Source organism: Apostichopus japonicus, chromosome 18 (genome assembly GCF_037975245.1).
Source record: "Apostichopus japonicus isolate 1M-3 chromosome 18, ASM3797524v1, whole genome shotgun sequence".
NCBI classification, from domain to species: Eukaryota; Metazoa; Echinodermata; class Holothuroidea; order Aspidochirotida; family Stichopodidae; genus Apostichopus; species Apostichopus japonicus.
This window is the reverse complement of record NC_092578.1, coordinates 19501528-19525616: the sequence shown is the minus strand read 5'-3', so window position 1 is coordinate 19525616 and position 24089 is coordinate 19501528. Positions and strand designations below refer to the sequence as shown.

General features: G+C 37.0%; 1 protein-coding gene across 1 annotated transcript in view; it reads right to left on the bottom strand.

Moving 5' to 3' along the window:
* LOC139958724 (WD repeat-containing protein 75-like) overlaps positions 1-23617 on the bottom strand; it is a 36075-nt gene extending 12458 nt beyond the window's left edge. The window contains exons 1-16 of the mRNA XM_071956021.1: positions 23468-23617; positions 22152-22281; positions 21378-21443; positions 20112-20193; positions 18916-19123; positions 18045-18223; positions 17648-17803; positions 15135-15325; positions 14199-14389; positions 13440-13606; positions 12401-12587; positions 10172-10263; positions 8605-8691; positions 6304-6536; positions 5256-5393; positions 4512-4603 (exon numbers count right to left, since the gene is read on the bottom strand). Of these exons, the coding sequence (XP_071812122.1) occupies positions 4512-4603; positions 5256-5393; positions 6304-6536; positions 8605-8691; positions 10172-10263; positions 12401-12587; positions 13440-13606; positions 14199-14389; positions 15135-15325; positions 17648-17803; positions 18045-18223; positions 18916-19123; positions 20112-20193; positions 21378-21443; positions 22152-22281; positions 23468-23607 (2339 nt within the window). The 5' untranslated portion in view covers positions 23608-23617. The remainder of the gene's footprint in view (positions 1-4511; positions 4604-5255; positions 5394-6303; positions 6537-8604; positions 8692-10171; positions 10264-12400; positions 12588-13439; positions 13607-14198; positions 14390-15134; positions 15326-17647; positions 17804-18044; positions 18224-18915; positions 19124-20111; positions 20194-21377; positions 21444-22151; positions 22282-23467) is intronic.
* Between the last annotated feature and the right edge of the window lie 472 nt (positions 23618-24089).

Below are 24089 nucleotides of genomic sequence, written 5' to 3'. Positions count from 1 at the left end.
AAAAATGTTTCAGGTAGCATAAGAAGGAGAGTCATGGAGAGATGATATCCTGTCACTAGGGGGTGTACAGTATCCCTAAGAAGGTTATCAGTATAATCAGTGCATTCTAGATAAAGTAGAGTGCATGAATGCCATTGTGGGGAGACAGGTAAGCAAGGGACCAAAGTAAATACTGGTCTCTACTCCTCTGAAGTAGAAGCAAACTTTGACCAGTTTGTTTAATATGCAACTATTTCATTATTCCTATGGATTGTATTACGGTATAGATATTCAGTGCATTACTACCTATCCTGCTTTAAGGTAAGAGGGTGTGTGTACTTCATACATGAAATTCTACAGTCAACACACTTGACCATCTCTTCCTTAAATTAGTCTCACTGGCAGCCGGCTGGCACCGAACAACGGAGCGGGAGAGAGCAATTATTGACCCACATCAACTCACCAGCCCCAGGAATAGTCGCCACTCAGCGATAAGTACACACCACTACGTTGAAGGGCTCTCACCGATTAGCTAATGACCCATTCTACTGCAAATTTACATACTAGGAGGGAAATAACAAGAAGTGGTATCCGTTGAGGAGGTGCTAGTAGTAGAGTAAGAATGAATGCACATCCCATGCTGATATTCAACACAGAGGACTTGTACGGTATATGTACGGAATATATCTTACCGATAGTTAGAGGACAAAAGGTCGTGGAGTACTGATCTGGGCTAGTCTACGGGACAAAGTTTAGTGACCAGTTATTAAAATCAGAAATAATATGTTTGCTCTCTTGTTAGGTTCGGCTTTTGTTTGGTCTCCCCATGGAAAATAAAATATTTTAACGACATGAAGCGTTTCTAATTAGGTTCGCAGAGTGCGTATGAAGTGAATCTGATTGTGTTTTGAAGATGAAGACTACATCTTTATTCAAATTCAATGTTCTTTGAGGCCCAAACTTTCCTTTAGGCTTCTTCTACACTACACTATATCTTATTTGTCATCCTTAAAAGAAGAAACATAGTTGAGTTTATCCAAAGGATTGTGAAAAGAAACAGCATGTTTGCAGTAGAAGGGAGAGAGGGAGTGTGGTGGGAATGGGAGGGGGGTGGGGGGTAGTTAATTTTAACCTACAAGATAAAAACTCAACAGTTGACTTGTGTGTTCAGACCTGCTGAAAACCAGCTAAGTGACAATATTTTGCCATTGTATGTCAAAACGCAGTTACATTGCTATGTCAACACTGTGAATCACTTTGTGAACCAAATACAGGAACACTTCAACAACCTCAGAGAGCTTACTACAATTGTAACTCTACTCATCCATTTCACCACATAATAAAAAACAAAAAAACAAATGATGAACAGACAACATTAAAACTCCACTTGCAAGGAGTCCTCTCACTACAAGTAAGATATCTTTTACAGGAATTCCATACAACAACAAATCAAATTTGTCCAGGAAGTTCCTGTCCGTTCTGATGGGGTAAAACTCATCGTGTTTGAAAAATGAAATGGGACATTTACATTTGCTCACTTCCGGTGCTGTGCTTGTTTCTTGATCTATTTTTGCTTGTCCTGATCATCTTGTTGGCCACAGGCTACAGATAACCTCTTCACAGCTTTAAAAAACACATTAGAGCGAGGTACAAAAAGAAGCCATCATGGAGATTGTACTACATAAGAGCGAGGTACAGAAACGTATTTCCTACGTTATATTATTTTTGAATAAACTTACAAGAATAAAGAGAAAATAGAAGCAATATTAGCACCCTTAACCCCTAAATGATGTTTGGGCAAACCATTGTAAAGGGTTCATTGTTACAACTCAGAGTTGGAGATGGGATATCTTTAATGGAGGGATTAAAAATTGTGACCAGTTTCCATTGTTAATTATAACTGAGACAGTATTCTCAGAAGTTCTCTTAGCAATTGTTGCAATGGAAAAATTTTTAAAATCTCCCTGAATGTATGTTTTCAACTGAGAGCAGCTGGTTAGTTTTCAAAGCTGTATTATTTTCTCCTTAGCACTGTAGCTTCACTAAGGTAAAGTTTGAAAAACTTTCTATTCTGTACAAAATCTTTTTAGGTCTAACAACTTCAGGGTATGAAACTGCATTGCAATAAATTTCACAAATTTAGCTTTTACAAATCATAGTTATAGCAAAAAGTGTGAGCATGTAGTTCTACCTCTGTTATAATATGTAAAAGTGAGTGGGCCTGACGTTCCGATCCTAGCAGAATCTTCTTCAGCTTAGGATCGAAATGTGAGGCCAACTTACTTTTACATTTTCTTACATAGGCTCTTTAGTGGATAAGCAGTTTGCTAACAGTTTTTGTCTTACTTTGATTCTGTTAAATTCTGTATGAAATTATGAATATAGAAAGAGAGTAAGGTTTGGCAATGACTGTTGGTGGATCTAGACAGCCTTAAGGCTTGGCTGTGACTCTTGGTTGATCCAGCAGCCACGTACTTTCTTCTCTTTCACCTTCGCCGTGTACACTAAGTAACTCTATTTGCATTAAACTGTTCCTTGCATTCACGGTAACTATGTACACAACCTTTTAATCAATGAGTGTTTTCACTAAAAGAGATGTACCTGAAAGACAATGCCATTTAATATCCCAGTGTATAATCACTCGCATAATACAATGAATTATTAAAGTTGCTCCATCATGTTGTGGGAAGATTCATGCTCCTACTGCATGATAGATTTGTTTGTTTTTTGTGTTTTTTTGGGGTGGGGGGTGGATTTGACAGAAGTGGGTTCACATGATGATGTGTTCACATGATAAACTAGCAAAGCCTCACAGCTGGTCCTTGTACTTGGATTAATAGATGTCTTACAGGCAAGTAATTGCTATATTTTTATCCTAGAGCACCTTCTCAGAAACTTGATATTTAAGATACGTGTGAAAATACTTGGTAAAGAGAGAAATGCTGCCTTTACAGAATAGAGAGAGGAAGATAGAGAGGGGAAGATTCTAACACTAATATATTAATGAGGTAATGAACAATGGAAGACTGATTAGGAAAAGTATAAGAAAATTTGAAGAAAAAACAAAGAAAATAAAACATTTGTCGGCTAGAATATGGGATTTCAAATTTGAATTGCATCCAATTTTTTGTTGTGGTGCTTTTCAAACTTTTACGAGTTACCCCTGAACCTGACAACAAATAACCATATGAACATATCATTTATATCTGGTTATTTCTCTGTTCTGCTTTGGTATGACCAGGCTTTCTACTGATTCCATCTTGTGTTGGTCGTCAAGCATAGTAGGCTACACTAGCTAGGTTTGTGCTGATACTTGTACTGAGATCATTATGTAAATCTAGTTCTATAGATACTAGACTGCAAGACTATCTTCTCTTACTTGTGCTTTAGCCTTGTACTCTTACCAAGGAGAATGTTTACTTGTACTCATGCTGTTGTACTCATGCTGTTGTACTCATGCTGTTGTACTCAAGTTGTTGTACCCATGCTGTTGTATTCATCTTGCTGAACTAATGCTGTTGTACCCATGCTGTTGTACTCAAGATGTTGTACTATTAAATGCTGTTGTACTAATGTCATTGTACTCAAGATGTTGTACTCACACTGCTGTACTCATGCTATTGAACTCAAGTTGTTGTACTCATGTTGTTGTACTCAAGTTGTTGTACTCATGTTGTTGAACTCAAGTTGTTGTACTCAAGTTGTTTTACTCATGCTGTTGTACTAATGCTGTTGTACTCAAGTTGTTGTACTCATGCTGTTGTACTCAAGATGTTGTACTATTAAATGATGTTGTACTCACTCTGCTGTTCTCATGCTGTTGAACTCAAGATGTTGCACTCATGCTGTTGAACTCAAGTTGTTTTACTCATGTTGTTGTACTCATGTTGTTGTACTCATGCTGTTGTACTATTAAATGATGTTGTACTATTAAATGATGTTGTACTCACACTGCTGTTCTCATGCTGTTGAACTCAAGATGTTGCACTCATGCTGTTGAACTCAAGTTGTTTTACTCATGTTGTTGTACTCATGCTGTTGTACTCAAGATGTTGTACTATTAAATGATGTTGTACTCACACTGCTGTTCTCATGCTGTTGAACTCAAGTTGTTTTACTCATGCTGTTGTACTAATGTTGTTGTACTCATGTTGTTGTACTCATGCTGTTGTACTCAAGATGTTGTACTATTAAATGATGTTGTACTCACACTGCTGTTCTCATGCTGTTGAACTCAAGTTGTTTTACTCATGTTGTTGTACTCATGTTGTTTTACTCATGTTGTTGTACTCATGCTGTTGTACTCAAGCTGCTGTACTCATGTTGTTCTACTAATAATGTTGTACTTGCCATACATCAAACCATGTGTCCAAGCATGACTACATCAGTGGTGTCAAACAAAAACATTAGAGTATTCATTTTTGAGAAGCACTGCACCCACCCCCTACCAATGGGCCTTCTCTTAACATAATACATGCATTAATTGAAATCACAAAGAAAGCTGTGAGTTAGCCCTGTGCAGCTTGCCTCACCTTTTACTATCCGATGGGAGGAGCAAGGAATGAAGGAAGGTGGTGGCAAGTGTCCTCACAGGGGGTAAGATGTGTGGTGGCGTCATCACCATCTGTAGAACACCACAAAAGAATGTGTACATTTAATACTAGTTTCAGGATTTCATTACAAAATCATTCCTGTAAATGAAAGTCAAAATTTTGAGGGTTTTAATGTTTGGAACAGCACACCCTTGTTTCCTTAGAGTATTTCATGTTTGGTGTAAAATCATTAAATTGATAATTTCCCTAATTAGTAATAAGTTTGAGTGTTTTGTGTACAAAGCACACAAGACACTGTATGGAATGAGTAAAACAAAATGGCTTCCAAAAGAAGTACTAGGAATGATTAATTCACAATGTTAAAGACCATTGCCTTCACCAGAATAAACTAGCATGGTGAAGTTAGTGAGGATGAAAGACCCATTCTCCTTTCATTAAATCTCAAAGATGTCTCACACACCGACACCCACCTCTTTTCTTTGACGCATTGAAATGTTGAAATTATGGCACGCAGTAGATACGACTCGGTTAAATATTCGTCAAAGTTTTTATTCGTATAAATATATTGACAATTCTCTTGATGCTGAATGGCCTCCAATTTAAGAGCTGACGAACTTACAAAAGGGAAGCATAAGTGACAGAACGTGCATGTCAGGTAAACCGTTGAAAGAGCATCAGTGAAACCAGATGACAAAGCAAAACTAAAATCGACATCAAACTTGCCTCTTTAACCAAGGTATCATCCCCGACATATTTTTTCAGTATGTCTGTTGTTGCTTTCCTGATGCCACTGCCCCTGTTGCCATGGCTTTGGAGGAACTCAGCGAATGGCGTAGATGGAAGACTTTCCTCAAGGTTATTCTGAAGGAGACAATCAAAAGACAAAAAAACCAGTCAATTATTTAAACTGTGAAGAAAAAATGGTTGGCGATACAAAATCAATATTAATAAAGAAATAAAAGTATGCATATTTGATTATCGCTAAACCTGAAAATCCTTCTTTTGTTTGGGTAATGCGTTAAGGGCCCTTTGTTATTTTCCAATGATACTTTGTTGGCATTTCCTCAATAAAGTAATATTAAGGCATAAGGACTGAGTTCTCTAACTTTTTGCACTATAAGCACCAGCTGTCGCCAACTAATCACTGCTTTCACACAGCATGTGTAATGAAAAGAAAAATATATCAACGTGTTACCATGGAAATATATGCAGGCAGCGTAGATCCAAGTTACTACTTTGTGTTTTTAACATAACATGTCCTTAACATAGGGATAGCATCAATTATGGCAAGAAAAGTGTAAAGCAGGTGTAATTAAAACAAATTATATCAACATGTTACCATGGAAATGTATGCAGGCAGCGTAGATCCAAGTTACTACTTTGTGTATTTAACATAACATGTCCTTAACATAGGGGACAGCATCAATTATGGCAAGACTAGTGTTAAGTTTAAATTTACACACCATTGTGCTACGGTATGTTTAACTTATGGATTATTTTACATTATTTGGTAGTTTCTTGAAGTTACTTTCACATTTCTTCAGTTGTTATTTTGGTTACCGTGTCAATTAATTTTGTACCTAAGGACCCGGTATTGTCTTGCTCTCCAGGCCCTTCCAACCTATATTCGTTATTCAGTTACTTTGAGCCTTGTTACAGTTTAGGTTCATGTAGAAGATTAAGTTATACCATTGCCACTTATCTTGGGTCTCTGTTTGGACTCTAGGCTTAACACAATGCCATGATAGAGAGAGATTAAGAACATAGTTACCTGGAATCGTTGCTTCTTGTTATAGAGATCAGCCTCCTCCTTGGTCACTATGGCAACAATCTCCTCCTCTTCTGTCATGAGATACAACTGACTGTGTTTTTGCCAGGGAAGTAAGTTATCCTCCTTCAACCCCAGAGACGATTTAGTACGGGGTACAAAAGTAGCAGATATTATGCTGTTACGGCAGTCCATGAAGAACAATGGCTTGGAATGTCCAGCCTGGAAGACAAACACTGGAAAGAGAGACACATTGGTAGAATTAATGGATCTAGTGTGTAGACTGGAAACAGACACATTGGTAGAATAAATGGACCTAGTGTGTAGACTGGAAACAGACACATTGGTAGAATAAATGGACCTAGTGTGTAGACTGGAAACAGACACATTGGTAGAATTAATGGACCTAGTGTGTAGACTGGAAACAGACACATTGGTAGAATTAATGGATCTAGTGTGTAGACTGGAAACAGACACATTGGTAGAATTAATGGATCTAGTGTGTAGACTGGAAGCAGACACATTGGTAGAATTAATGGACCTAGTGTGTAGACTGGAAACAGACACATTGGTAGAATTAATGGATCTAGTGTGTAGACTGGAAACAGACACATTGGTAGAATTAATGGATCTAGTGTGTAGACTGGAAACAGACACATTGGTAGAATTAATGGATCTAGTGTGTAGACTGGAAACAGACACATTGGTAGAATTAATGGATCTAGTGTGTAGACTGGAAACAGACACATTGGTAGAATTAATGGATCTAGTGTGCAGACTGGAAACAGACACATTGGTAGAATTAATGGATCTAGTGTGCAGACTGGAAACAGACACATTGGTAGAATTAATGGATCTAGTGTGCAGACTGGAAACAGACACATTGGTAGAATTAATGGACCTAGTGTGCAGACTGGAAACAGACACATTGGTAGAATTAATGGACCTAGTGTGTAGACTGGAAACAGACACATTGGTAGAATTAATGGACCTAGTGTGTAGACTGGAAACAGACACATTGGTAGAATTAATGGATCTAGTGTGTAGACTGGAAGCAGACACATTGGTAGAATTAATGGACCTAGTGTGTAGACTGGAAACAGACACATTGGTAGAATTAATGGACCTAGTGTGTAGACTGGAAACAGACACATTGGTAGAATTAATGGATCTAGTGTGTAGACTGGAAACAGACACATTGGTAGAATTAATGGACCTAGTGTGTAGACTGGAAACAGACACATTGGTAGAATTAATGGATCTAGTGTGTAGACTGGAAACAGACACATTGGTAGAATTAATGGATCTAGTGTGTAGACTGGAAGCAGACACATTGGTAGAATTAATGGACCTAGTGTGTAGACTGGAAACAGACACATTGGTAGAATTAATGGACCTAGTGTGGAGACTGGAAACAGACACATTGGTAGAATTAATGGCCCTAGTGTGCAGACAGGAAACAGACACATTGGTAGAATTAATGGATCTAGTGTGCAGACTGGAAACAGACACATTGGTAGAATTAATGGATCTAGTGTGTAGACTGGAAACAGACACATTGGTAGAATTAATGGATCTAGTGTGTAGTTTAGGATTTCACAAGGGCGGTGGATGGACACCAGCTTCAATCACGCCTGTTTCCGATGATTATTCAGAGAGTTTTTAAGAACCCTTTCAATGAGAAGGCATTTAGAACCAAGGGTCTATCTTACAAACTATAAATGACCTTTAAAAAACAGTTTTTGATCAACATACAAGAATAGATCATGTTTTGAGTTAACAATGTGTCACATTATCACTATTGTTACATCTCTTTAAAGCACTATAACATACAATTGATTGATTGCAGTGTTTCAATGACGTGGCCCGGTTTTTCTGCACTTTTGGTAAAGTCTACCATAGGTAGAAACAGGCCGAAGTAATTGGGTCATGCATCGCATTGAAAGGTCTCACTTGTGTAAAAATTAGGAAGTTTTTTTTTTTAGACTCCAATATCACAACCCCCCCCCCCAAAGCCCCTGTGTGAATCATGTCATAAATGGAATAACATTTTTCATAGCTGTTTTGGCAATATAGTTATACATACAAAGATCTTCAGTTAGCTGAAGATGATAGCTGCGTTGTGTCTCTTTTAAGGCTTTGCAAAATTCCTGTGAAATATTTGCAACCGTGACATTTCATTTCAGTTTGCAGAGTTTATATGAATGTTCTAAGGAATCTATTTATTGTTTTCATTTACTGTGCAGGTCCAAACAATATCTTTAATGGCTGCCTCTCATGGTCAATGAACCAAGACAAACTTACATTTATTTGACGAGTCAACTGAGGCCATTAGCTCGGAATACGGGTCAGAAATGAGTAACTTGCAGGCTAGCTGAACGCTCCACTGCACTGTGGGATATATGACAAAGAAAAAGAGAACAATGAATATAAAGATAAGATAGGACATAGAAAATGAATAAAGGATAGAACAATATAACAATGACTATGAAGAAAGGATAGGATATAGAACATGAATAAAGGATAGGACATAGAACAATGAATATGAAGCAAGATAGGACATAGAACAATAAAGCATGAATACAAAGAAAAGATAGGACATAGAACAATAGAACATGAATAAAGGATATAACATAGAATAATAAAACGATGATTATGAAGTAAAGATAGGACGTCGAACAATGACTATGAATAAAGGATAGGACTGATAGGACATAGAATAATAAAACAATGAATATGAAGAAAAGATAGGACATTGAACATGAATAATGCATAGGACATAGAACAATAGAACAATGAATATGAAGAAAAGATAGGACATAGAACATGAATAAAGGATAGAACAATATAACAATGACCATGAAGAAAGGATAGGATATACAAAATGAATAAAGGATAGGACATAGAACAATGAATATGAAGAAAGATAGGACATAGAACAATAAAGCATGAATACAAAGAAAAGATAGGACATAGAACAATAGAACATGAATAAAGGATATAACATAGAATAATAAAACGATGATTATGAAGTAAATATAGGACGTCGAACAATGACTATGAATAAAGGATAGGACGGATAGGACATAGAATAATAAAACAATGAATATGAAGAAAAGATAGGACATTGAACATGAATAATGCATAGGACATAGAACAATAGAACAATGAATATGAAGAAAAGATAGGACATTGAACGTAAATAATGGATAGGACAATATAACAATGACTATGAAGAAAAGATAGGATATATAAAATGAATAAAGGATAGGACATAGAACAATGAATATGAAGAAAGATAGGGCATAGAACAATAAAGCATGAATACGAAGAAAAGATAGGACATAGAACAATAGAACATGAATAAAGGATATAACATAGAATAATAAAACGATGATTATGAAGTAAAGATAGGACGTCGAACAATGACTATGAATAAAGGATAGGACGGATAGGACATAGAATAATAAAACAATGAATATGAAGAAAAGATAGGACATTGAACATGAATAATAAATAGGACATAGAACAATAGAACAATGAATATGAAGAAAAGATAGGACATAGAAAATGAATAAAGGATAGAACAATATAACAATGACTATGAAGAAAAGATAAGATATACAAAATGAATAAAGGATAGGACATAGAACAATGAATATGAAGAAAGATAGGACATAGAACAATAGAACAATGACTGTGCATAAAGAATAGGATATAGAACAATAGAACATGAATAAAGGAAAGGACACAGAACAATATGAGCAAAACATAGGACATGGTAAATAGAAATATTAATATGAACGAAACATGACAAACAACAATGGATATCGAAAAAAAAATAGAAAATAGACCAGACAATATCTCTTACCCTGACAGGAGAGCATGTTCCAAGATGTAATTCTATCAGATGTTGCACAAATTAGCATATGAGAAGACTGCCCTCTGCCAAATTCCAGCTTCCTGTGGCCACAAAATTGACAGAGAAAAATATGAACAATTTTAGACAGGAACATTATCAACCACATGATCTCATTAACATAAGGTTTATGATGATAACCAGACATGCAAAAAATAGCATAGTTGGTTTCCAAAATATAATTAGATACATCACTAACGGATCTGTATCTGAAGATTTCCCTTATTGAGATGTCATATTTAAAATGGGCTTTGCTCTGTCCTTTCAAAGGAACAGCTTCACTACACTGTAGTGCAGTGATGCAAAACAGGGTACCATCACCTCACTCAGTATTTGTGAAAGGAGTCAAATGTACCTCTTGTCTGTTGGATGGGGAGGCTCAATGGTGGTCTTTAGAGCAGGAACACGTGCAACACTTACAAGTGTTCATAATTCACTGAACAATTAAAAATAGAGAGAATGGTTGACCTAAGCCAAAGTTCACCACATGGATGGGGTTAAAAATAAGCTACTTATGGATTCCTTACCTCTGGAAAGTCTCCTAAAGCGAGGAAATTCCTCCCCCCAGCCCCCCAGCCCCCCAGCCCCCCCTGGTGAAAGTTAATAGTCAAACTTTCATAAACAATATCGTATCTATTTCAAGATGACATAACATTGAGTGAGCATTGGCATTAATTGTGAGCTAATGAGCAGAAAATGAAACCATAGAGTTCTATAGAACCAAGAAAGGTTGCAAAAAGGCTTCAATGCGAATAGTAAAAGTTAAAGCGATAATTGTTTCCTTTCATTAATGTACAGATATAAGATTAATCAATCTGTTCTTAAAGGAGAGTGCCACAACCCAAGCATCATTATTGGTTAATATGATTTTGCTGTCACAAACAACTTACCCAAACAACTAAGAGAAATATTATTCCATTTGGGAGCTCTTTATTCACAGATTTAATGCTTCTTCACACACAACACGGAAGACTTAATCCAGTTTAAAACGACATCAGAGAGCCAAATGCGCTACAATTATTTATGTTTTTACCCTCTTCATTACAATGTTTATTTTCGGTAATGCAGAACAATGGAGTATTGTAAATGCTGAATCTAACTTTATTGAACTTCTCAGTAAATGATGTTTATTGGTCTCAAAGTCAAAACTGCTAATTGTATTACCTTGAAATATGAGAGAACGACAAAGAGAAGTGAAAGATTCATATCTTAGTGACTCTATGACGTGGCAGATCCACAAAACTGACTGCTCCCAAACATGACTTTTAAACTAAGTTGTCTCCTACACAGAACAAGATGTTTCTTAGCTGGTTGGGGAAGTTATTCTTCACAAATATAAACCAAAGTTGATGGTTGACTTTGCCAAAAGTAAATAGCCCTTATTATCTTGCAAAACTGGCACAGCCTACGCAGCATGTATTGCCTAGTGAATTGATCATAGTTTGTGTCAAATGTTTTTCTTTTGTTAGACATCAGTTTTCAAAATACGGTAGAGGTTAAACTTTACACACATTGTTAGGTGTTTGCTGTGACAATGGTGTCTATAGTAGCTAATACATTCAGTCATATTATAGTACATTGTATACTGTGACATCCTGGAGATATTGTGCTTTCAAGTCTTGACCCCTGGTGACCTTAAATGAACTCTGACCTAAACCAGAATGTGTAAACACTTTTCACTACATAAGGCTATCCTACCATGAATATATGAGCTCCTTTGATTTTCAGGTACTGGAGATACAGAGTTTTGAGATTTTCACATTTTGCTCTCTGCTGACCCCAAATGACCTTTGACCTCCGCTCAAAACAATAGGGTTCTTGTACAGACGATGGGGAAGTCAGTCACAGGCCAAATATGAGAGCTGCAGGGGTTACATATCTTGAGATCCTGTGTTTAAACCTAGGGCGTCACACACACACACACACCAACTTGACTTGACTGCCTAAGGCAGGTAACAAAAAAGGCTTGAGGTTACCATGGTAACTTCAGAACAGAACAAGTGTAGGTTATGGACACTATAGTACCACTCCTGGTAGGTAACTCTGTACCTCTGACCTACGAGTGACCAACGATGGAACCGTTTCAGCTTCAAACTTTAGGTGACTCTTGCACCATAGATTTCAAACATCCAATCATTGAGTGCATAACAGGTTACCATAAGAACATAGCAAAACTCTAACCTGATGGGTAAGTTTGAGAGGGTGTGACATAACGTCTTTGTGAGAACATTGGCATCAGGCTCCCATAGAGTAATGGTCACATTGAAACTGACAGAGAGAAGAGAGCCATCGGAAGAAAAACTGACATCTGAGGGCACAGCGTCCTTGTAGAAGCCGACACAATCACAATTCCAGCATTTGGATTTCTCTGTAAAAAGGAGGTTAACATACATCAAATGAGGTATTAATTTACACAGTGTCCTTGTAGAAGCCAACACAATCACAATTCCAGCATTTGGATTTCTCTGTAAAAAGGAAGTTAACATACATCAAATGAGGTAATTATTTACAAACCTGTAGATCAGATTCCCTAAGAATGATCACTTGTTAATTGAGAGGATGAAAAATACTTAGATTTATAATGATTCACAAACTTTTCTCATTTTCCATCTTAATGCTTGCTGTGTGGTTGTATTAACAACTGATGCCCTAAATCTGCGTAATGTGTTTACACATATGTAGTTGCACCGATAGCAAAAAGTACTGTGCCAAAATGTCAGATTGTTAACCAGTTTGGTCTGTTTTGCCAGTTTTCATCTATGTAGTTCTAAGAAATGAATAAAAGAAGCTAAAATTGTTATACCAAAGCAAGGAAACATTAATTTACTATTCTCAAGCAAATTAATGGAATAACAACATTTAATGCAAAACTTAGGGAAATTTCTCCTTGCTAAGCGCATATTGATTTAAGACCTTTAGGAGTACAAATCTATCCCATTCAGAAAGAGTTAGATCAAACCATCGATGAAATCGGTAGAAATACAGAAATAACCCACAGTGCAGTATCAGAGAGAATTTCATTACGGCTATCCTTTAATAGAGTATTTGTGCTCTCAACTCATGAAATTAGTAATTATCATAAACAACTGCTTGAGTCAAGTTCATAGAATCATTCAGCAGACTATAATTTTTCAGAATATTGTAAAAATTGATGTTTATTGACATCGGACGTCTCTGTCTACTACAACACAGATCTGGTTAAGAAAGAGTTGTCACCCACTGTAATTATTGAAGTTGTCTCCGTATCGCCAGACTTTAAATTTCCCATCAAGACTAGCAGTTACTGCAACTGGGTTGTTTCCTTCCCGGTTCTTCTGCCAGGGTTGAAACTCCAAGGCGTTTACATCAGCATCATGCGGCCTTTCTACCGTTGTGTTCAACAGAAAGCTGTCAGAGTGAAAACAAACCGTTACAGGAGAAACTGTCATTGCTATTCACTTCTTTCCACACCTGTACATAAGGGGTAACGTATTTTACGCAATCACTATGCTTAGCAAAGTTATGTCATATCTGTCACAGATTTCAATATTCTTAGGTCTCTCCCTCTCTCTCAAATAACATTACCGTAGCCGTTTCAAACGTTACATTTAACAAATACCCTCAAGTTATCAACTGCTACGCTAGCATTTGAATCCATGGCTTGACTGCGTCCATCTGAAGTTGTACACTGTGTAGGATATATTGCTTTTCAAACTTACTGGACTGTTTGTAACATACAAATTCTAAATATTTCTTTTAAATTAAAAATGATACTTGAAATTAATGCCATTCTCTCTTCTTGCTACAAACATTTCACCAGGAATTCCAATTGGACAAAAGCAAAATATTATCCATTTTGGGAGACTGAAATGATTATTTCTCTCAATTTAAAACAATCAAAGATTACGACAACACTATGCAAATCAAGAACAATTCTGCTCTTCTGTTGCTTGACCCTGACCCCAAACGTTAAGTTTCAGAGATGAGAGCAGCTTGATACCTTTGTTTCTGTTTGTCAAATATCCAAAACTTGACCCTGCATTGGACGTCGCGAATGTCCGCTGCCCTTTGTTCTTCCACCGTAGCTAGCCAGTCACCGTTCATGGAAAATGCTGCTTGGACCACATCTGTGTACATTCTGATGTTTTCTAACGTATTTCCAGAGACATAATTCTCACCAGTAATATCAATCTGTGAAAATAGCAAAAACCAGGAAGTCCCCTGTGATTCTGTGATGCACTTTGTAGGAGAAAGTATTACACAACTTATATTTACTGCACACAGAATCAATACTGAGGATTTACCATTGAATGGTCATCTTGACTTGATACTGTATGAACAAAAGAAAGGAAATTCCATCAGCTCTTAGACTGCAGTTTCTCTTACCCTAGATCTGACAGTAATCTAAGTCTGTTGTCAGTCTGTGCTCTTTCCTAGATTCTTTGACTTCCAACAACAGACTACAGATGTACACTGTGAAAGTCTTGTGTCGTACTACACTTAAAATTTGACTTACCTTAGTCTTACGTCAGACTTACCTTAGAATGTATACTCTCTGTCCAAGTCTTGTGTCGTACTACACTTAAAAGCTGACTTACCTAAGTCTGACATCAGACTTACCTAAGAATGTATACTTTTTATCCAAGTCGCATGTCGTACTACACTTAAAAACTGACTTATCTAAGTCCCATTTCAGACTTTCCTTAGACTGTATACTTTTTATCCAAGTCTTGTGTCGTACTACACTTAAAAGCTGACTTATCTAAGTCTGACATCATCAGACTATCATCAGACTATGCTCCATTGCAAGACTGGCTAAGTCTGATATCAGACTGTTGTCCTGGCTTAACAGTCTACTGTCCCATAGGCCAACCATAACTTGTAAGACTCAGCTAATTACTTGGTAAATATGTCATCTTTTTTCTAAATAACTAACCGAAACAAGGGATGTGTCATCTTCTATATTGTAGAAGTGCAGATGGCCTTTCCGTCCATTTTTCACCAAGGCGTTAGTTCTGGGGTCGAGCAGTAGGCCGCAGGGTATGTAAGAGGTTGGGTAGTAAAGCTTACTTCTGCTTATCCCCTGTATGGTCTGTTGGATCACATTCTGGGACAGAATAAGGATTGCTAGAAAAACAAAAGAGTCATATTTTAATCTTCTTTAGATCAGTTTCATCACAATGTAAAAACAAGAGCATCAATGACGCAGTATCTCAATACTGGAAGTTTTAATTTTGATTCCTAATTTCAAATCTTTGCTCTGTCTCTACAATTATCAATCATGGTACAACAAATATATAACTTGCATTTTTGCTACTTTGCCACGAATAGTCTCTGCAGGTTACACTTTATCCTGCTAGTCTTGCCTTAGCGCTCATTGCCTGTTAGTCGAAAGAACGACGTTGCAAGGTTTAGTAATGTCATAGAATATTTAAGAACTTGTTTTTTATGTGGTATCCTTCATCTTGGGTCAGTCTCTGTTGGACTTTTTGGTCATATAGTTTGACGTCAATGACAACGGCCAAATTAGAAGAGGCGAACAACTCGACCAGATTCTTGATGCCTGCCTTGAGAGCTAGGCCTATTGACCTACTGTATGGTACTGTAGACTGCAGTGGTGACTACCATCAAAACTGTGTCCACTTCTAGATATCAAAACAACCCATGTTTTTCCATCTCAATTTTTCTGACATGAAGATTTCATGGATTTATGACTTGGAAAAATACTGTAAAAGAAGATTACAAGTTTTTATATGCAAGTGATGAGTGGCCTCTTCCTCCCCTAATAGCCACCTCAGTTCCTCTCCATTTTGTTAATTTATTTTAATTCTTTGTACATTTGATGTCAAACATTACAGGTTCAAAAGAAAGCTAAACATACTTCTTATAACCTTATACATCTTATATCCTTATAAATAAAACATAACCTTATACAATTTTTATAGTCTTATAAAAGTTGTGATGCTATGGCCGGCTCCTCTTTTATTCGTACCCATCAACAAACCTACCCTGGTCCTTCCTAGGAAGAGCTGTCTGAACACCAGTACAATGCTAATGTGGCTATCACTGAAAGCCTAATAGACCTAGGGGGCCTAGGCTAGGCCTATATATATATTTTTTTAAATGCACTAGGCCTACAGTAAGTAGCCTTCAGAAATACAAGAATGTGTATACGTAATTATACAAAATACATGAAGGGCAATCAAACAAACTTATCATGGCCCTTGCTCTGAAAAGCTACCTGAACACCAGTACTATCCTTAAATGGAGGTTACAAAACCGAAGGCCTGATATAAAATGCACTTATATGTAATTAGCATGCAATATACTACACCTGGCGTACCTAACTACAATACAAAAATTGGTCGCGAGGGTAGCCATTTTCGTATATCTAACATGTAGCTGCCATGAGTCATAGCCAATCTGCTACAAAACAGACTTGGGGGCGGGGCTTAATCATCAAAAACGGACCTTTTTACTAAAAGTAGGGGCGGCAGCTCAGTGTTGTTTTAAGAAAGAAAAATCATTTAAACATCAAATAAAGCAAATAAAAGCCATAAAATGTCATAAACAGCTGGTAAAATTCTTATTAATACCTACCTGTAAACAAAAAATGAAAGTTTAAAATGTTAATAAAATATATAATACATAGGACCCTATCTTAGACGATACCACTGTTGACAGACAATTCTATTCTATTCTCTTTCATAAAACATAAGTTTTGGAGCGTGTGCAAAAATGGGTTGTTTAAACTGGATTTCAGACCAAATTGGCCCGATTTGGACATAAATCGGTGAAAAAGTCATAGAATGAGATAAAATTCTCGAATAAAAAATAGTAACTTTTGTTGGCCTATATGATATTTGCTTGCTCTGAAAATTCCAGAGAAAAAGAACTTTATATGAAGACGCTGAAAAATTTTTAAGAGAGGAGAGAGTCCCACTTACTGTTACAATATCTCTATACATGTAATGTATTGAGATAACTAGCATTATTTTTGCTCATGGTCTTGCAACAGTTATACCAAACTAAAAGATAAATATACATAAAAATTATACCAAAAAAAAAAAAAAAAAGTTACAGAATGTGCTGAACATCTTTTACAGCTGGATGTCTTCCGGTGAGTTTGCTTAATATTCATATCAAAGTCACATCTCCCTTAGCCCTTCAAAGTTCCAGCCACTCTCCCCCTCCCCCCTATCCCCCTCCCCCAACCCATTCTAAGTGCCCCTTGCCTGCCACCTCTGATGATGGTCGCTACTTACCGTTATCAAGGAGGCAAACAGCCTTTAATGCATTGCTGGCAGCGCAACTGACATGATTGATGGGAGCACCGAGGCGAGGTAAGAAACTCTTCACACCCTTCTCAAAGTTCCAGCCACCCTCCTGCCACCCCCCCCCCTACCAAACCCATTTTAAATGCCACCTCTGATGATGGTCGCTACTTACCGTTATCAAGGAGGCAAACAGCCTTTAATGCATTGCTGGCAGCGCAACTGACGTGATTGATGGGAGCACCGAGGCGAGGTAAGAAACTCTTCACACCCTTCTCAAGGTTCCAGTCCACCAACACACATTCATGGCCAACACTGTACAGGAAGACTCCTAATTGAAATAATGTTACACATAAAAATAGACATTGGTGCATGGTAGAGACAATGACTGCAAACAAATGATGTAATATTTATCAAAATAAACTCAAACCAATCGTTCATTTTATTACAGGACGGTTGTATTCCGTTAATTTTACGTCAGCCACAGAATGACACGAGCCAAGTAGGTACGTTGACGTCGATATTCATTACTGGCAGAAAATTACCATATTTAAAGATTCATGGCTTTTTACCTTCAGGAGAAAAGCAGAGATCTTCCACTCTATTGGCGTGCCAGTGCTCCAGGTTAGAAATAATGTTCCTGTGTAGATTAGTGATGATGATAATGTGGCCGGCTTCGTTGCCCACGGCAACAGTGGATTTGGTCGGATGGCTCGCCAAGCAAGTCAGTGGGTGACTGCCTGCCTTAAATCTGGGTGGAAGGAAATCAAAATCATGTGATATATAAATATATCCCATCAATCTTCAGATATGATTACAAAATTAGATTAAATGTCTTAGGGCATGATTCAATAAATATATGCAAATGGTTGCACTATCATGTTCCACACCAGCATGAAGCAAGTTTCCACACAAACATCATAAAATACTCTTAATGCCTTGGTATTGAAACTGGCAGTCGCAACCCTCTTTAGGGTCTGGAAAGTGCTTTGGAAGGTAAGCTTAAAATTTCAGTAAGGTGGAAAAATCTTGAACATAACGTTAGTCACCTTGAAATCATATTTTTAATTTCTCAAAGGGAGAATGGGATATGAACTCTTCCATTTTGACCCCTTTCCCAGGATACAACATCTGCCACTGGAGGGTTGCCAAGGTGATTAAGGTAAACATAGAGCTCAACAAGGAAAACATTTGGAATGCCAAGGCGCTAATTCATGTAATTCATGTCAATGCGCCGTCCACTCATTTTACGACCAAGCCAGGGAATGAGTTATTTGGTATAACAAGGCATAACACTACCCAATAATATCAACCAATGTACAAAACACAAGCATGTATATAACCATTTTTCACACAGAGTGTTAGTAATTTGGAGGAAAAAAATGAGAACTGTGATACTCTGAAGTTCGTATGGAAAAAACTGAGTATTTTCTACATATTTACCTTGTGGGCCTCTTCTTCCCTTTCAAGAAGTGAAGGAGGAGAAAGTTATCGTCAATCCCAGCGATGAATTCTCCATTCCCAGAGACGACTGTCAATTTTTCACATTCACCAGTTAATTGAGAGAATATGACCTCGGCATCTTCCTTTGTTCTGTCTGCTGATGTTTGCATCAGGGTGAAACAAGTTTTCAGACCGTCGGTCTCTATTCCTGCAAACAAATGTAAAAATACCAGAATCAAGGTTGAAAAAAAAAGCTAACATAAGGACCGTGTTTTGCGAGAACTTTTCAGAAACGTGCCCACAAACTTCTGTACATCAAAAGAAATATCTTGACCATAAACCTCTGATCCTGTTTGCTATAGAACTTTCAAAGTCAGTCTACCATTTAGCAATATTCACTTAGTTGCATCTCCGTCATCAAACCTGCTTGCTTCAAGTTCAATTACAGCACAAATATTGTGATAACTTCAAATGTCCAAACATATCATGTAGGAAAACTGACTGGGAGTTTCACCAGGATGTTTAGATTACAATATGTTCCTCCTTAGGGGAAACAAAATGTTTGAAAAAATACAAAATACATATCTTGTGAAAGGAAGCACATTGATGGAACTACCAGCTGAATAACTTGCTCTGTGTTGAGACTTGCATTATTATGGTTTATTCACTTTATAATATGTATGGTTGCATTATGCAATAATCTGTGGTATCATTCATTGACAACACCAACAGCTGGTTTTGCGTTTTCTATAAAATTGAAACGATTATATAACCTTGGAAAATATTTCAATTGTGTGATGACATGTAATTGTATGTTGGCCAATGTGTGATGAAGTAACTTCATCACAACCAAACAGGGAGCTCAATTGTTTTTGTAGGGGTCCTTGTTGCATTCATGAAAATAAAGAAAAATAAAAACAAATACAGTTGATATTTTGTCCATGTATAATGTCACAAGTTATTGGGCAATGTGCTTGTCTTAATAAAAATGAATAAATTTAACAATTCCATATCTCAGCAATGGAACGAACTATCAGGATGGGAAATGTACCGATGTGTCTCTTTATACGTGCGCTGTGAATTTGTTTTTGGAAACTTTAAACTTTGTTTATAGTCGGTTTGATTCATTCATTGAATATCAAACTTAGCATGATTTTTCAACCACTTCAAATGATTCTAAAAGTGGACATTCTTACCTTGTTTGCAGAGGTAGAACTGATCGGTCGGAAACGTTTCGTGGACAAGCATGCTGTAGATTGGCCAAGGGAATGTAAACGTCTGTAGAAGAATTATTTGAAAGCACAAAACAAAAGAAGAGTTTATTTCACTTTGCAGCCGGAACATTGGAAATTTTGGTACAAAGGTTACACCCTAACTATGCTAGAATCTCAGAAAATGGTCACTCATGCTCAAACTTCAACAACCATTTTACCTGACACCCTCAAATCATTTCCTCTAAAAGAGACAAATAGATTCTCTGGATGAAAAAGTATCTACAAGTCCTGGAATAATATCCAAGATCAGAACCTGCATGATATTACTAATGGAAACTGAGTCTTTTTAAATCACTTTTTAAATCAAAAGTTGTAAAACTTCTTAATCATAGACATTCTGACAAGAAATAGATGGTCTCCTTTTAAGTCAACACAACTGACAGTTTTCTCTTAACTGATGATTAATAGTACAATGATTACGGTCAATTTCTCCAAAGTAAGAGCACATTTAAATTTATAGTGGAAGTCCTGTACCAATGTCACTAACTACCATACTGTACCAGTCAGTTATGAAATTAATTTAAGCTGGAAACAGACTGCCTGAGTTAATGGGACCTGACTCATCTCAATTACTTTGACATGGAAAGTTGTGGATAGTCCAGGAGTGTACATTTGCTTACAACTATAAACTGAGCAAGATCTTGCCAGTTTTAAGTGATGTCAGTTTCAGTGGGGCAACTGAATGTCATGAAGTGTTTCTCCAACTACTGGTTCCATACACTAGTGTGCTGACAATAAACTGAACATGAAGTGTGTTTCCAATTGGTACCATACACTAGTGTGCTGAGAATAAACTCAACATGAAGTGTGTTTTTTCCAACTGGTACCATACACTAGTGTGCTGGGAATAAACTCAACATAAAGTGTGATTTTTCCATCTAGTACCATACACTAGTGTGCTATGAACCTGGTACAGTTTTAACAAATGTAACCAATCCAAGAGAGACATAGTTCTGATAGTGACTTAAATGAGTGACCGTCATTGAGAATGCTCTTCTCTTGTACAGTGTGTGAGGATCAGTGGTGAGACTATGAGTCCTGACAAATATGGAAATAAGGTCACAAGGTGACGGTCATATGGAAATAAGGTCACAACAACAGTCCAGTTGAGCCACTAGTATTGTACTACAACTTCAATATCCAACTCAATGACTCATCATTTCACTTTCACATCTGCTCATCGCTTACCGTCAGCAAGGCTCCGTCAATAATGTCCCACTGCCTAACAGTGCCATCCAAAGAGCAAGTGGTAGCCTGCAAATGAATAGGCATAACATTTTATGAAGATGATACATATTCAAAACATGTTGAAAAAATAGTTTACTAGAAGCAAAGAGCTGACATGCCATGGCAGCAATGAGGAGCCAACATCATGATCAATTTAGCTTTAAAGGAGTATTGCAGTGAATTTAGCATACTTTAAAGAGAGAAGAAAGACTAAAATTCTGCCTAAAGTCATCCTCAAATTAGATTTTGGTGTTTAACTCCAACAAGCATTGACTGGAATGAAACATGTATTAATTTCAGATTTATATTAAGATGACCAAAGATCTAATCAACTTACTATCCCTTGGACATAAGTGATTATACTGTAGAACCAACTTTTTATATCTGCTAACATGATTGTAATATGTTAAATGCCGGCCTACAACACACATTTAAGCATATTTTGACAGTTGTTGGCAGTAACTTGCATAACCTGCATTAGGGAATAATTTATCTAGTAACGCATTGCAAAATGCTATACAAATTGGTCAAATTGCTATACAATTTCAAGTGTAAAGATGTATAGCAGTTTTCTAAGCAGGAACTATAGTATTTAATAATGAGAGTAAAAATTCAGACAATTCGAAAATGCTACACAAAATTTGAACAGTAAATTTTTCCCTGCGCATGTACAGAGAGTACATGCTATTTTGTTGTTACATATTTCCAACTATATCCAATTGCTTTGAAAATTACCTGCAGTTTGTTGTGTGGATTACATGAAACATTTGTCACAACATCTGAGTGGCCAATAAGATTCTGGACACACTTTCCTGTTGCAACACTGTAGATTCTGACTTTCTGATGAACACAGACCAAAAGGTATCTAAAGAAGAAATGAATTGGGTGTGAGGACAGTGCAAATGCTTAACCATATTACAAGAGAGAAACAGAAATAATAGGCCCATCCTAATACAGTCCTACTGTATAGTAGAAGGTAGTTGAGACCAATCCCCATTGGATTATATGACATTGCATAACAGACAACTAATATATCTTTGTAATTAGTAATGACCACAGTAACAAAGTACTTTATCAGGATTCCCGTAGGCTCTAGTGCTGCAGGATCCACAGTAATAGTTAATACATACTGTAAAATTAGATTACACGCACAACACAAACTTAAAACATGTCTTACAAAACATATAAACCTCACAGCAAATGTACTGCTTTTCTATCCTTTGAATTGTGATAACTAACTAATGGAATATATTTGGTAGCCCAAGTTACAGTAGACTTGAAGTTGTAATTGTATAGTAAAGGCTTCATAATTGACGCACCTTCGTTATTGACGCACCTTCAAATATTACTAGAAATGACACAGCAGGCAACCTGAACTTTTTGCAGCGAAGCAGCGTTAGATATTTTATGAGTATGAATCCATTTCAGCTATGTGCTGATCAATTTTTTTTTTTAAAGCTTTTAACACCCTCCCCCAATTTTGCACATGTTTTGGGCATTTGGAAACCTTACTTCCTAAAACTAACCAAAATTACCTCAGCATGATACCACTACTCTCTGGGACCTGACCTGTCTGAGCTTAGAGGCTCAGAGCATAGCAAACAGCATTCAGAGTCAATTGATGTATACTTACACAAAAGTTACATTCAGCTCATCGAGGAATGTGTCAATTTAGGGGTATGAAAGAGCTTGACACGGCACACATTTTGTGGTCAAATTCTGCTCAATTGTACATTGCACGTGCACAGAACAATAAATATTTTGAGATCATTACATTTCTTAGGCCACCACACATATGAAAAACGCATACAGTTGAGTGATTTGGATTTTCCTTGATAGACATCGTTGATCAAATCCGTTAGTGTGTCAATTATGAGTCCACCATGCTACTAAGAACTACCAGGCCTACTGTACATTACAATATCATATGTATGGTTTCCACGAAACTCCACGAAAAAAAAAAATACAAACATTGATAAAAAGTACTATGATGGAATACAACGATCGTTTTTAATGCACTGATGTATTCTTAAATTTCGTTTGTAGCTTACTTGGAATCATTGGTGAAAATGGGTCTTTTATTCACTAAAGAAGCACCCCCCGTTACAAGTTGTGTTGCATTCATGCTGTCGAAGGAGGCTGCCATGTTGCAAATGCGTGGAGAAACGCTGAAAACTACTACAACACTCATTAGACCCGTGCAACACAATTGTTACCTGTATGTATTGAATCAGTGAAATTGTCATGAAACGAATAACCATGAACTCCCTGGAATAACACTGCTCATGTGTTGGCATCAAAACTGGGAAACCAAATTTCAGTTTACATGACTTGACCTTATGCTGTCGGTTCCTTTACCTTCTTTACTAATAGGGAAATTGCCGAAGAGGGCAAACCTTCGCCCACATGAGCATATACAGTTTTGAACAGTACCATATGGACACAGGGACGTAGCCAGGGGGCGAATTTCTTTTTCCTGAACCTTTCGGGAAGTGTACGTGGAGTTTAGCCAATCAGAGCGAGGCTGTGTTGATGACGTACTACAGTTAAGATGGCGGCGTGCGTACCAAATGTTGAAGTGGGAAAATCGCATTCGATAAGTCAACATAATTGTTGTACAACAGCAGAAAGTATTAAGGTATAAAGGCCTTGCAATAATAACATTATACTGAA